We start from the raw sequence: 15,733 nt of genomic DNA on the forward strand, positions 1-15,733 counted from the left end.
TGTGGTCACTGTTGATAGGACAGAGAGAAATGGAGAGAGGAGTGGAAGACAGACAGGAGAGAAAGACACCTGCAGAACTGCTTCACCGCCTGTGAAGCAACTCCCTTGCAGGTGGGGAGCTAGAGGCTCAAACTGTGATCCTTACTCTGGTCCTTGCACTTTGCACCACGTGCACTTAACCCACTGTGCTACTGCCTGACTCCCATACAGAGTGATTTTTTTTTTTTTGCCTCCAAGGTTATTGCTGGGGCTCAGTGCCTGTACTAAGAGTCCACTGCTCCTGGAGGCCATTTTTCCCATTTTGTTGCCCTTGTTGTCGTTATTATTGTTGTCACTGCTGTTGTTGTTGCTGGATAGGACAGAGAGAAATCGAGAGAGAGGGGGAAGACAGAGAGGGGGATAAAAAAGACAGACACCTGCACACCTGCTTCACTGCTTGTGAAGGGACCCCTCTGCAGGTAGGATCCTATGCCAGTCCTTGTGTTTCACGCCAGGTGCGCTTAACCCACTGCGTTACCTACTGCCCGACTCCCCAGAGTGATTTTTAAAAAGGTGGTAGAATTTATGTTTTTAAGATTGGTTAGTAATTTACTTGTAATTGTTAAAAATATGTTCCAAATAGGTCATGGAATCAGACTGCCCAAGGGCTCAAATTCTAGTTTGACTACTTAACTGTATCTACTATTTACTTAAGTAGACTACTTAAACTCTGTATACCTCAATTTCCTGAGCTTTAAAATGAGAATTATAGATGTGGACAGAGCGCACACATTATCAAGCACAAAGGTTCAAGGCCTTGGGTCCCTACCTACATTACAAACAGTGGAGCGGTGATGCAGGTGTGTCTTTCTTCCTTTCCTCTCTGTCTGTCTCTATCAAATAAAGGATACACACACACACATACACACACACATATCTTAAAAGAAAAAAAAAGCTCTGGTGATCAGAGTGGTAGCTCAGTAGCAGAATGCAGTACCTGCATGTCTGGCATCCTATGTGCCAAATCTGTGCTCTGATCTTTCTCTATATTATAAAACAAACAAATCTTTCTTGCTGTATACTTTACATTGGGTTCTAGTTCTCCCCCGCCAAGAGAATTAGATCAGTCCTGTTAATTTTGCGGGCCCACTTGGCCCCGCCCCTAGGAAACCTGCCAGAGTTCCAGAGTGACAGAGTTCCAGGGTTCCTGAGTTCGAGAGTGGCACAGTTAGAGAGAGTGCTTGCGCTGCCGCAAAGAGACAGCGGAGTTCTGTTTGGTGATTAGTTTGGTTTAGTTTATGAATCGTTGTTCCTGAATAAAGAAATACAGCTTCCCTGCCCAGCCGTTGTCTCCACATCTCTGTTACCTGCCCGTGAAGCTAGCCCGGCCGGCTGGAGCCTCCGAATTTTAACAACACTTTCTTTTAAAAATATGAAAATTATGGGCCGCAGAGATAGTAAAGCAGTGTTCACCAGACCTGGATGCTCGAGATGCCCCAGGTTCAACCCCCAGCAGGGCCAAGCACCACTCACCTCTCTCTTAAATAAATAAATTAATTAATTAATGTCTTATCTGTTTCATCATAAAGCAAAACAGCATGTACTGGCACCTATTATGATGATATAAAATAATAAGCACAAAAATAATCTAATAAAATCACCAATCCTGTACTATTTACTAATTTGTGACTGCAGAAATGCTTGGTAGGCTGTAAAGCATGCTACTGAATAGTATCATAACTACACTCCTCTTGGCTCTTTATGTCAGTGACCAGTAGAGGCTACAAGTTGCAATGGAATTACAGGTGAGCATTCAAATGTCTCGACTACAATGGAATTTTGTTTCTGGAAACATTGCTTAAATTAAGCAGTATTTTTCCACACTTTTGTCCCAGGACCAAGCATATATTTTGAGGTGGGAGGACATGTGGGACAAGCAAATCTGTCCTCTTAAACTCTTTCTAAAGATTCTGTCGCTTAAAACTAGTATGAAACATGAGACTTAACTATCAATACAGCTATCACGCAACGATTCCAAGCCACGAGTACTCACTCACACTTCTCAATATGATGCTGTACTGTGGAGAATAAGGGGGTGGGGTGCAGGAAATGGCTGGGGTCCTGATGCATGATGGTAAATAAAGGAGTTAAATTCGGGATGACAGTATTTTATAGACACCTATCATGGAGAGATGAAAAACAAGGGGGCCAGGCAGTAGCGCAGCGGGTTAAGCACACATGGCACAAAGCACAAGGACCATAAGGATCCCAGTTCGAGTCCCTGGCTCCCCATCTGCACAGGGGTCACTTCACATCCGATGAAGCAGGTCTGTAGGTGTCTATCTTTCTCTCCCACTTTTGATTTTTCTTTATCCTATCTAACAACAAAAACAGCAATGGCAACAATAATAACAGGGACAATAAAATGGTAAAAAATGGACTCCAGAAGCGCTGGATTCATAGTGCAGGCATTGAGTCCCAGCAATAAAAAAAGAGAGATGAAAAACTGTATCCATGTGTCAACACCTAAACTGTAAGCCATGAACTCCAAAATAAAATGATATTTAAAAAAAGATAATTTACTTTTAAGAAAACTAAATACAAGTATCTCAAATTTTTAAAGAAACTTTAGTATTTAATCAGTTTTCTCTTAAAAAAATCTCTCGTTTTATTAGCTTTAATTACAAATTATTAAGCTGACTGTAAAATCATTTCCAGTCAGAAAAGTCATGACATTTTTCTATGCAAAAATGCACCACAACTTTTACGACAACCCATCATTTTAGAGTTATTAGTAAGTTCCAAATTTTACAACTCCCGAACTATACCACTCACAATCACCCACTGATACATATAACCAATCCACTAGAATTTTTTGTCAAGTGCTACCTATATCTTGGTCTCAAAAATAAGCCAAAGTATTTGTGTGTTTGTGTGTGTGTGTCCAGAGATTCACTGGGGCTTCATGAATATCCAATTTCCACCCCTCTTGGCAGTGCTCCTACCCATCCCATAAAGTATGAGAGACAAAGAGGGAAAGAGATAAAAAGGTGGAGAAAAACAGAGAGACATCACTGCACCACTCCCTTTGCATGGTGCTCCCTTGTGATGACTGGAAGCTTGAACCCAGAACTTCTGAGCATGGTGAAATGAGTGTTTTACTCCTAGCCTAGCCATCTCCATTACCAACAGAGATGTGATAGTGCTTTATTAACTGTGTTACTTTCCCTAAGGTCTTTAACCAAATAAAAAGGGAACTAACTGGTAACTATGTAACTATAATGTATTGTACTATCACTAGGTGCTAAAAACTGTGCTGAGCCATTTTCAAGCATTAAAAAAAAAAATACCTGTAAGATCCCTCCTAATCACAAATGAGAATAACACGTGCAGAGTATAAAGAACACAGGGGTATACAGCCACCTCAAAAACAAAACCCTTGCTATTAAAAAAAAAAAGTTGCGGGGGTCAGGCGGTAGCTCAGCGGGTTAAGCACACGTGGCACAAAGCACAAGGACCGGCATAAGGCTCCTGGTTCCAGCCGCAGGCTCTCCACCTTCAGGGGAGTCGCTTCACAGGGAGTGAAGCAGGTCTACAGGAGTCTTTCTCTCCCCCTTTGTCTTCCCCTCCTCTCTCCATTTGTCTCTGTCCTATCCAACAATGACATCAATAACAACAATAACTACAACAATAAAAAAGAGCAACAAAGGGAAAATAAATAAATTAAATTAAATTTTTTAAAAGTTGCTCAAAGATACAAATAAAAGACATTCCCAAATGCCTATCTTCTACTCCAGTCCCACTGCCAGTACCTTATTTCAGGATTTCTGCAAAGTTGGTGCTAAAAGGACTGTTTAAAAGTCAACTAGGAAAGCCAATTAAATGCATATTCTGAGGCCCAGCCCTTGAGATTCTGAGTCACTGGGTTTGGGTGTTTCTGATACAGTTATCTTAACCACACACCTTTAATTGTGTTCATTCGACAAAGATAAATTTCTACTATGGTTTGCTAATTCATTTCAAACACTTCTACACCTGACCCTACTGAAGTCCATTCTACAAATATTCAACATTTCACTATTGTACTAGATGTTCTTTATTTCCTAATACTCTAGAGTACTTTTTCCTAGAGACTCAATGTAAGTAAACTTTTATGCTGACATAAAATAAGCAATACATAGTAAATGCTCAATAAACATTAGTTTCTATTCACATTTCATAATTTAGACTCTTGCCTGCTTGCATTTGGTGCCTGGAATGCCCCAGGCATGCTGCCCACCCCCACATTATAGTAAGAGTGGGGAGGGACACTGAATTTGACAAGCTTCTATGAACAGAGCCTGCTTACTTCACACGTCCTCACAAATGTCAGTCTTGTTTCTAGTCAGCATTTTTGGGACTGAGCTCAGAGGGACTAGGTGAAAGGCCCACAAATAGAGCTACTAGAACCTTCTGTCGTAGGCTGACTTCCCTTTAAGCTAACAGGTACTGAATGCCTTAGGAAGCTGGGCCCTGGCTTGAAGGCCACTCCAGGAACCTTCAGCCAGCTCAGAGCAGTGTGAGCAGCAGCTGAGTCAGTCCTGGACCCCAGGGGCAGGGCTGTTATCACAGTTATCACATAGTGCCTAACTCACAAGATAAAGCAATGAAAGAAAGCCAAACACAGAAGCAACTACCCTCCCCCTCCCACTATGTATAATTCCTTTCCCTTTCCCGTATCCATCCAAAACCTTACAAGGATAGTTCAAATCTACCTCCACTAAAATTCTGACTCTTTTGCACATGGCGCAAAGCACAAGAACCCACACAAGGATCCTGGTTCAAGCCCCTGGCTCCCCACCTGCAGGAGAGTCGGTGCTCCCCACCTTCACAGTCGGTGAAGCAGGTCTGCAGGTGTCTATCTTTCTCTCCCCCTTTATGTCTTCCCCTTCCTCTCTCCATTTCTCTCTGTCCTATCCAACACCGACTACAACAATAAAACAAGGGCAACAAAAGGGAATAAATAAATAAATACTTAAAAATTTTCTGATTCTTCCAATCACAATAATCTTTCTTTCCTTGCAACCTACACAACTGCTACTAACAGCAAAGTGTATATATAAAACACTGGATTAAATGTGGTCTTTAACAGAAACCACAGCACAGTGGTAGTCCATGGCATTGCACACACTTGCATCAGAGGCCCCAGGGCTGAATCCCTGGAATCATCACTAGTCAAGAGTTCAGCAGTGCTCCAGTGAAACAAAACAAAGGTAGTCTTCTACCATCATCTAAATCTCACTGAGGCTTCACTGCTTCAAACTGACTCTCAGCTAGAGAAAAAAAGTGAAAAACACTACAGTACAAAAGTTTGTCCCAGACCAGTGGGGGCCAGACTAGAACCTGGGTGGTAGACAGGACAAACCAAGGACAACATCTAGGAGAGTGACTTGCAGGCCCACGTGCTGATTTTTTAAACTATTTTAGCCTTTGCACTACCGAAATTCTTAGGGGCAGACTGTGTTATGTGTTTTCATTATAATTCCAAGAATGCTGAGCCTGGCTCTAAGCATATACACAAGATAATACCTCTTATTCCATTTATGCAAAGAACCTTAAATTACTAAAATTTGCCTTAGATTTATAGAATATAGAAAAAGAAATTCAAAATTATCTCAATAACTCAAAAGCTGTGTGGCTCTACCACCTATTTACTGTAATACCTGTGCAAGTACTTTAATTTCTCTAAATCTAAATTTTCCTACCTATAAAATGTAGACAATTATTCTCAAGCTTATGTGGAAAGTAAATGAGATAATATGAAGCATTTACCACAAGGTCTGTCACATAATTTTTCAATATTTTATTTATTTAAGTATCTACTTATTGGATATGTGGAAAAGAGAAAGGGGGGGGGGACAGAGATATAGAGAGACTGACTGACCTGCATGGCTTCACCGCTCTGGAAGCTTTCTCCCTGCAGGTGAAGGCCAGGGGGATAGAATGTTCTAATATGCTCACTTAACTGGATGTACCATCACCCAGTCCCTTGTCACATAGCTCTTTGTGGTTAATAGTTAATTGCATTTATATATTTTCCCAAACTCTCAGCCCTGATGCAACTCTGTAGTTCTATTCTCAACCCTGACACCATCTTCCCAGACAATATTTTTAGTACACCTGTAGGTTAGCTATCAAGCTCAAGCACAAATTACCAGAGTCAGGGGCCCATAGAACATACCTAAAACAGACTTTCACTTCTTTCCACCCTTTAAGATCCCTATTCACATCTGCTCTATTTCCACTTTATGATTCCTGTTCATTAAACAATTTTTCCTGCTTTATATATTACTGCATTTCAGCCACCAAGATGCAGATGATGCTACTACAGTTTCATCCTGACCTCCCTGGGCAGATGACCTCACCAATGTGTCTGGGAACCTCACCTCCCCAGAGCCCTTCCCCAGTAGGGAAAGACAGAAACATGCTGGGGGTATGGACAACCTGCCAACACCCATGTTCAGTGAAGAAGCAACTATGGAAGCCAAAACTCCTACCTTCTGCACCCCAAAAAGAATTTTGGCTCATACTCCCAGATGGGAAGAAATGAAAGGGGAAAGATGGCCAGAGGGCTCTGAACTCCAATTCTATCAGGACCCAGAGAAAGAAGAGGGAAAAGGAAGAATGTTCAGGTAGTCATAGGTGCAGGTATGACTTAGAAAGAGAAGGCAGGACCACAGGGATAAGTATAGACAGATAGTTAACCCCTATCTGCAACCTTAGAACTACTGTAGCCCCGAATGCAGGAAATGGGGATACAGAACTCTGGTGGTGGGAAAGGTGAAGAATTATATTCCTGTTATCTTATAATTTTTAAATTAATATTAAGTCACTAACAAAATAAAAAACAGTAGTTATCTTGCAGTTACCAGTGAAACTCTGGTGGCCAAAAGGGGGGGGGGGGATAAGACTTTTTTTCTTTTTTATAGAGAAAAAGAATGTGCGAGGGTAAACAAAAAGAGAGACACTTACAGTACTGCTTCAATGCTCAGAAAGCTTAGCTCCTCCAGGTTGGGACTATGGGCTTGAACCCAGGTTCCTGCATGTGGTTATGCACATACCCTCTGCTGCACATCCCCAGTTGTGCATTGTTTTTAAAAATGTTTTCCCACTGCTGGTAAATTTGTATTTTGAACCCCGTAACTTAGTTATTAAGCAACCAGTCAATCAATGAGAATCTGTAAGCCCACGTTTATTCTACAATACTGTTCTAACACAGACCAGAGGGGTGTGTGTGTGTGTGTGTGTGTGTGTATGTGTATCAATATGAAGTTACTTCTTTCTACATTCCTTTCTCTTTCTGTGGAATAGCATCCTCCTGTGTGAATGATTTCACTGCTTCTGGGCCAATTTTTCATCCAGATAAGAGATGGAGAGAGAAGCACCACAGCACTTGCCATATGGTGGCAGAGCTCACGCCTGGATAAAGCAAGTAACAATTCAATCGCCCTACCTGGTGAACTGTTTCGCTAGCCTTTAGTTATTTTCAAAAGGTGTTAGTTTCTTTTAATAACTGAGTTTACAGATTTTTTTTTTAAAAAAAGATATTGTTAATGAAGATAGGAGAGCGAGCGAGTAAGCGAGCACCAGACATGACTCCAGTACATGTGCTGCTGAGGATTCAACTCAGGACTTCACGCTTGAGAATCCAACACTTTATCCACTGTGCCACCTCCTAGACCACCAGATTTCTTTCTTACGTTGAGAGAAGATAAAAATTTTACTCACCGCAAACTGAATAAAGACTGCAAGATCTCAAATTTATAATTTGGGAATTCAGCTTCCTGTTTCCTAGCTCTTATTTTCCTACCTTTTCTTAACCAAGCCTCATCGGGACCCTCTTATTTTCAGTCACCTTTTGCCTAGGTTATATAATGAAATGGTTTGAATAACCTGATTGGGTGCACAATTTGCATCTGGGAACCACAGTATCCTGACACCTGAAAATCCATAATACTGAGAGATACACATCATGAATTCAATCTCAATGAGCTACCCTCTACAAACTAGTGAAAGCTGAAGGTGTAACTTTCCAGGCGTTGGATTAATGATTAGTCAGTATTCCTTTAGAAAGACATGACAACCCTCTGAAGATCAAAATAAGCATGTAGCTACCCACTATGACAGATGGCAGAAGAAAGCAGAGGGGATGGGAAAGGAGAATCAGTTCCATTCAACCCCCTCCCCCGCCCCCTTCTTAAAGGCTTCATCAGTGCAGGCTGACCTCTAGGCTGGTGCTTTCCAAAGATAAATAATATATCAGCGGTTCTGCTCTGGGCATGGTTGAGATTTTAGCATAGCAACTGAAACAATACTATCAAGGTTTGAGGCATGAGGAGTAAAGAAATGTTACAGAGAATAACGGAGTGGCATGCCAACTGGAAAATAATTTGCTGAATAAAAAAATGGGAAGGACAAACCAGCCGTCTAATTCTCACAATTACCCCCCACAAACACACTCACCCTTGAGTATACTGTAGATTAAAGGTGGAATTAGCATGGGCCCAAAAAAAAAAAAGTCTTCCAATATTTCAACAAAAAGCAGTCCATATTAAAATGTGCAGAGTGCTTTCACTCTAAAAGGTCCAATGCAAAAGCGACCCCTCTGAGAGACATCCCGTGTTTTAGTAAACTGCACTACAGATGTGCAAGCAGCCATGGAAGAAGCCACTTCCCAGGCTCGCCCTTCCCAGGTTCAGGACTCAAAGCATCAGGGCATGAAACTTCGCTCGTTACCCGGGTGCTCTCCCTAAGCCAAGTGATTTCTCCGGAAAACTTGGCCTCGGTGGTTAACCACCAGCAGACAGTCCAACAGTCTGAAAACCTGCTTAATGTTCAAAGTTCTATGAAGATGTGTTCAGGTTGGAGGCGAAAAACTACCTTATAAGGGTATGAAAGACGGAAAGCAGGAAGCGGCTTTGACAAAACTAAGGAAGTTGCAGCGCGCTTGCTCACTGGGGGTGGGGTGGGGGCACCTTTTTTTTGAAGCAAGAGAAGTAAGACATGACATTTTCCTTTTTTTTCTCTTTCCTTCTTCTCGCCCTCAAATGAAAATGATGACTGGGTCCACCGGTAGAAAGAGACAGGAGAGAGAGAGAGAGAGAGAGAGAGAAAAGGAGGAGGAGGAGGGAGACACAGACACACACAGTGGAAGATGGCAAAGACTGGAATCAAAAGAGGAGGGTGGTCAAATATATATTTGGCCTTCCGTTCCAGGTTCCCATTCTTCCCCCCACCCCAGTCCGATTCTTCCATCCCCCACCCACCCACACCCTCGGCCCGGTGTTGTCACCGTGATCTTGCAAAACCTCCGGGGGAGGGAGAGCCGCTTCTCCCCGTCGCGCCGCGGCCCGGCAAGTCTCGGTGCCCGAACCCCCCGGGCAGGAGGGCGCGAGTGGCGGCGGCGAGGAGCCGGGCGCCCCGGGCTCGGCCACGACCCCCGCGCGGCCCCGCACTCGCTCGGATCCCGCAGCCGCTCGGGCGGCGCTGCCCACCGCGCCCCGGGAAGAGCTCGCCCGGGACGCCCCACCCCGAGCGACTTCCCCGCCCGCGACCCCCGCCCCGGCGGGCCCCGCTCCCCACGGCTGAAGCCAGGGGACCAGGGAGGCCCGGCTCCGGCCCCACCCCTCGAGGGCCACCCTCGCAGCGCCGGGACTGACACCGCCCGCGTCGGCCGCTCGCCGCGCCATTCATCCGCCGACCCCGGCCGCCGCCGGCCGTCCCCCCGCCATCTTCGTCCCTTCGCCTCAGTTTCCCCAGCGCCGCCCGCCGGCCCCCTTACCCCGTGCCACAGTCCACCACACAAGCCGGCAGCCGTCCCGCCATGTTCCTCCTCGCCTGCTGCTGCCGCTGCCTCCGTCTGCTCTGCGCTGGCTGGGGCCAGAGGGTGACGGCGGGCAATGGGAGCTACCCGACCATGCACAGCCGGGCCGCCCTCTCCGTCTGCGGGGGAGGGAAGCAGAGAAGCCGAGGCGAGAGAGCAGCAGGTTCGGTCAGCGGCTACCACTTCCGCAACCCGGGCGGGCAGGCAGGCAGGCAGTCCCCGCCCTGCCCCGCCGCGGCCTCCTCCCCCTCTGCCTCCCCTCCTCCTGACTCCTGCCCCCACCCTACAACTTCTTCCCCTCTCGCCGCCTTTCCCGGGAAGCCAAGATGGCCGCCGGTGCCGACGCCCGGGCCAGGCCAGGCCCAGACCGCCAGCGCTCCGGCTTCCGGCTCCGGGCGGGAGGGGCGACGGGGCATGCGCAGTGTGGTGCGGCCCTGCCTGCCGCTCCAGTCCGGGCGGCTGTGCGATCCACGTCGGGCTTTGCGAGGGGAGGGAGGGGTGGAGGAGGCAGGCGGAGGAGGCAGGCGGTGACTCTACTTGTCTTTCTCAAGCTGCAAAGCAGCTCTGTAGTTTCGGTCGCTCCTCCTACGTGAGGTTGAGGAAGGGAAGGACCTGCAATTGTCAGTGTCTTCTCCAGATGCCCCCTTCCCCCCCCCAGGAAAAGACCTAATTGAACGTGTTTTCTGAGGCACACAGCTAGGCTAGCGAATGGAGTGACTGATTCTCCGAGTGGAAAAGAGCGATAAAGTGCCACACGCCGGAGGTGAGCAGCCCTGCAAAGACGAACAATAGACTTGGACCGGGACTCTTCTGCTTTTGCACGGCGGTTTTGTTAAGTTGCACGGATGCATTGTTGCAGCAGTGCACGGTGCAGAGCTGCAACCCTGGTTCGGTTGAGCCTCCCCGCCCCCAGAGTAAGCAGGCTCGTGCCCACAATGCTAAGAAAAATACCCCACACAAATAGACTTGCATTTGAGGCTTGTTCGAGTAGTGATAAAGATGTCCCTCTAGAGAAATTAAAGATTATAGTATTCTGTTGTTAAGTTTATACCAATGACTAAATGATTTTTAAACTTGAAAAAAAATCTTAGAACAATGGTTTGCAAATTCATGTGTGTGTAGGATTTTCTGTAATAAAAGAGAGATTGCTGGGCTAAGGAGATAACAATGATTATAAGGATGACTTCATGCCTGAGTCTGTGAGGTTTAGTCCCCAGGACTACCACAAACCAGAGCTGAACTGTTTTCTGGTAAATAAAAATAAACAAATAAATAAATAAAAGGGGATTGCTGTGCCACACCCTCAGAGTTTTCTGATAAGCTGGTGATAAGTGGAAGCTGGTAATTTGTGTTTCTGCCAAGTTTAGAAGGTAAACAGCTCTACACCAAACACCTGATAAACCAGAGTGAATTTGCTCATATGAGACTGAAATTAAGATCCCTAGGGAAAAAGTCATATTCAGTTCAGGAGAGCATATAATGTGGTGATAGGATAGTCTGAATAATCGGAATATGGGGTTTTCATTCATTTGACAGGAAAGTTTCCCTCAGTACTCTATTACAGCAGGGATTATGCAAACGTGGAATATGCACTGAGCACAAAATAAATGAAGTCTCTCCTCTGGGGAAGTTACAATTAAATGAGGAAGCATACACAGTTAAGATTGAAAGAAAACATAGTGGGGGATTATGTGAAAGAATGAAGAAAAGTGGGAGAATGGGAGAGTAGGAGATAGGGGAGGTATCTCTAATACAGTGTCATCAACAATTAGGATTGAGCAATCTGGAAGGTAGCACAGTGGATCAAATGTTGGATTCTCAAAGTACCTAATTCAGTCCACTGCATCAAGTGTGCCAGAGTGGTGTTCTGGTTTTCTCTCTCTCCCATACTTCTTTTCTCATTAGGAAATAATAAAACACATCTGGGGAGGTTGAGTGGCTGGGAGGAGGAAGATGAAAAGGAGAAGGAAGATGAAAAGGAGGAGAAGGGGGCATTTTTTTCTTTTCTTTTTTTTTTCTTTACTGAGTGGATTAATGGTTTACAGTCAACACTAAAATATAGTAGTTTGTACATGTGTAACATTTCCCAGTTTTCCACATAATAATTCAATCCCCTCTAGGTCTTCCTCTGCTGTCATGGCCCAGGACCTGAACCCTCCCCCATCAAGGAAAACTTTTAAAAAATTGAGACTGGGACCTGACAAAATAGTTCACATAGGTGGTGGCTTGCATTTGCCACATGCCAGTCCCAGGCTTGAGAGTAGCCTGCACTGTATTGGACAAAGTGTCTGTGCCAGTGATGTTAGTCCATGTCTTTCACCTGTCTCATATCTGAAAAATCAAGGAGATTGGGGGGGTGCGCAGGGTGGTGGAGCAGCCAGTTAAGCACACATAGTAACATGAGTAAGGATCTGGGTTCGAGCCCCTGCTCCCCACCTGCAGGGATCCACTTCACCAGCAGTGAAGCAAGTCTGATTGGTGTCTCTCTTTCCCTCTATCTCCCCCTCCCCTGCCAATTTCTCTCCTATCAGATAAAATGGAAATAATGACCATCCAAGCAGCGGATTCATAGTAAGCCCCAGCGATAAATAACCCTGGAGTGAAAACGGAAAAAAAAATTGTTTTAATTAAAAGTCAACGGGGGGCGGGGGGAGGACAGTGCCTTACCAGGTTAAGCCCACATAGTACAAAGCACAAGGACCTGCACAGGGATCCCGCTTCAAGCCCCCATCCCCACGTGCAGGGGGAAAGCTTTGCAAATGGTGAAGCAGCGCTTCAGCTGTCTCTTTGTCTTTCCCTTTCCTCTCAATTTCTGACTATCTCTATCCAACAGATAAAGATCATTTAAAGTTTTTTTCCAATACAAGAAAATAGTTAAATCAAGTGTCATACAAGAATATTTCCAGGGTCTAAGCAGTTGATGTTATATGTGAAGAGGACCAGGAGGAGGTTATGCCTGGTACCCCACAGCAAAATCAGCAGAGGCTGGGAGCACAGAACTTTAGTGGTGGCTGATGTGTGGAACACATACCTGTATACCCTGTAGTCCTACAATCTTGTAACCATTATAATCACAAATGAGAAAACAACAGCACTAGAAAACTGTTATTCAGGAATACAGGCCCAGTGTTGTCAAATTCTCTTTTCAATGAAAGTCAGAAGTCCGTATTTTTTTCTTATTTTTTTATTACTGATTAATACTAGGTTACATGATTGTTAGATTATAGCATATAATTCCACAACACACCCACCACCAAAGTTCTGTATCCCCACCTGTCCCCCTCCCAAAGATATACACCTGAGTTCTCATAAGTCTTACAGTTGGCTTGCTTCTGTTCTTTTTTTTTTTTTTGACAAGTTCATGTAAATCAGATCTCTAGATTCCACATATGACTGAAATCATCTGGTTGCTGTCTTTCATCTTAGTAATTTCATTAAGCATTATCACTGCCAGTTCCTTCCATTTTGTGCCAAAGGATACAATATCTTTTTCATTGCAGAGTAGTATTCCATGGAATATAGATGTCATAACTTACTTAGTCAGTCATCTGTTGATGTGCATTTAGTCTGCTTCCATGTTTTGGCTATTGTTAATAACACAGATATGAACACATGGGTGCATATGTTCCTTCAAATTAGTGTTTCATTGGCATTTGGATAAATGCCTAGGAGTAGTAATGCCAGATCATAAGATAATTCCATTTTCATTTATTTTAAGACTCTTCATTTAGTCTTCCAAAGGAGCTGCCCCAGTTTGCATTCTCACCAGCAGTGTAGCAGAGTTCCTTTTTCTCCACAACCTCTCTAATACCTGTCAAGAAATTTGTATTTTTAATCTGTTGGTAACTAATTCTGTTTTATTTGTTTATTGTATTAGGTACTGTACTTCACAGGCATAAGGAAATCTAACATTATGGATTTTACAATTAAAATGGTCCTCTGTTTAATGTATTGCTCCAACGGACAGGACTCTGGGGAGTGTGGTGAGGGGTGGGTGAGGGTGACTTCCAGGTCCTGCTGCATGATGGTGGACAAGGACCTAGGCTAGGGGTGAGAGTGTTTTGCAGAGAATGAGAAGTTGTACACATGCACCACCAACTGTAGATACTTTAAACCATTAATCCCCCACCCCCACCCCCACCAAAAAAATAAGATTGTCCTTTGTCTATAAAGACTGTGATTATCTGAGAAGCATTTGAAAGCCTTCTTGGAAGTGTCATTTGTGCTTCTTCCTCATAATTTAATTTGACTACCCAATCACTTTTCTTGTTTAAGGCCCCTTCTATTTCCTGCTTGTTACATTTATTGCAGTGATGGCTTTGCCTTCCTCCCCTGTGCAGGGCATTCAGATGAACATCCGGCCTGGCCCAAAGCATTTCTGACCACCCTATTTGCATATGCAATCTTCCTGCTCACCCTTCTCCAAACACAGAGAAGCAGGGGATGTTAGAACCAGAAGGTCCCTTAGAGAATAACCTTTCAGATATCAAGTGGAAAGACAGTTGTGGGTAGGTGGGTGGGGGTGGTTTGACTGCCCTATGTACATTACCTCAAATAGTACCTTGATAATCTTTTAGTTCAGGTCAGGTGTTTGATTCTAGTTAGTTTCCTAGTCTGATCTACAAGCTTTTAAACATTTGTGAGTCTTAAAATGCTCATCCAGCAAATCTCCTGTATTTATTCATAGTAATCCATTTCCATTACATGCATCAATTTTTTAAAAAATACTTATGTATTTCATGAGTGAGATACAGAGAGAAAGATACAGAAGGGCCAGAGCACTGCACTTATGGTGCAGCTGAGAACTTAGAACTTAGAACCCCAGCACCTCAGGCTGGGGTTCTAAGTTCTAAATGATGAAAATCATTTGCAGAACCACTATGCTGTCTGTCCACTCTACCTGTATCTAATTTAAGAACCATAAATGTTACAAAAATACACCAGTTTCTGTGAGAGAGAGAGCTTATGTGCACACGTATCCATAAACTACTGCAAAATATATACCTGAAAGCAGAAGTACACTAGAGTTTGCAGTGAGTACCTCCCTAACACTTCCTCTCCACTATTCCAAGCTTTGGGTCCATGATTGCTCAACAATTTGTTTGGCTTCATATGTTAACTCTCTTTTCAATCATCAGGTTCCAGATGCCACCAGGATGCTGGCCAGGCTTCCCTGGATTGAAGACCCCACCAATGTGTCCTGGAGCTCAGCTTCCCCAGAGACACACCTTACTAGGGAAAGAGAGAGGCAGACTGGGAGTATGGACCGACCAGTCAACGCCCATGTTCAGCGGGGAAGCAATTACAGAAGCCAGACCTTCTACCTTCTGCAACCCTCAATGACCCTGGGTCCATGCTCCCAGAGGGGTAGAGAATGGGAAAGCTATCATGGGAGGGGGTGGGTTATGGGGATTGGGTGGTGGGAATTGTGTGGAGTTGTACCCCTCCTACCTTATGTTTTTGTTCATTAATCCTTTCTTAAATAAAAAAATTTTTTAAAAAATCCAGAAAGTTTAAGTGATCTTTCCTAGTGTTAGAGAAACAAAAGGGAGGTAGACAGTGGCACACCAGGTTAAGCACACATAGTACACAAGTACCCCGTCAAGGACCTGAATTCCAACCCCCACTCCCTACCTGCAGGAGGGTCACTTCACAAGTGGTGAAGCAGGTCTGCTTGTATCTTTCTCTCCCTCTCTATCTCCCCTCCCTCCTCTCTCATTTTCTCTCTGTCCTATACAATAAAATGAAAGGAAAAAAAAGGGCTGCCAGGAGCAGTGGATTCATAGTGCAGGCAGGAAGCCTGGAGGAGAGAGAGAGAGAGAGAAACAAAGGAACCAAGTCCATGTAAAATCCCAATTCTGACTTCTCAGGACTTTCTAGTTGTAATGCTAT

At 44.4% G+C, this 15,733-nt stretch overlaps 1 protein-coding gene across 1 annotated transcript in view; it reads right to left on the reverse strand.

Annotated features, from left to right (window-relative positions):
• ACTR3 (actin related protein 3) overlaps positions 1-10,164 on the reverse strand; it is a 40,663-nt gene extending 30,499 nt beyond the window's left edge. Inside the window, exon 1 of the mRNA XM_007522289.2 lies at positions 9,800-10,164. Within this exon, the coding sequence (XP_007522351.1) occupies positions 9,800-9,843 (44 nt within the window). The 5' untranslated portion in view covers positions 9,844-10,164. The remainder of the gene's footprint in view (positions 1-9,799) is intronic.
• Between the last annotated feature and the right edge of the window lie 5,569 nt (positions 10,165-15,733).

Source organism: Erinaceus europaeus, chromosome 18 (assembly GCF_950295315.1).
Source record: "Erinaceus europaeus chromosome 18, mEriEur2.1, whole genome shotgun sequence".
Lineage (NCBI taxonomy): Eukaryota > Metazoa > Chordata > Mammalia > Eulipotyphla > Erinaceidae > Erinaceus > Erinaceus europaeus.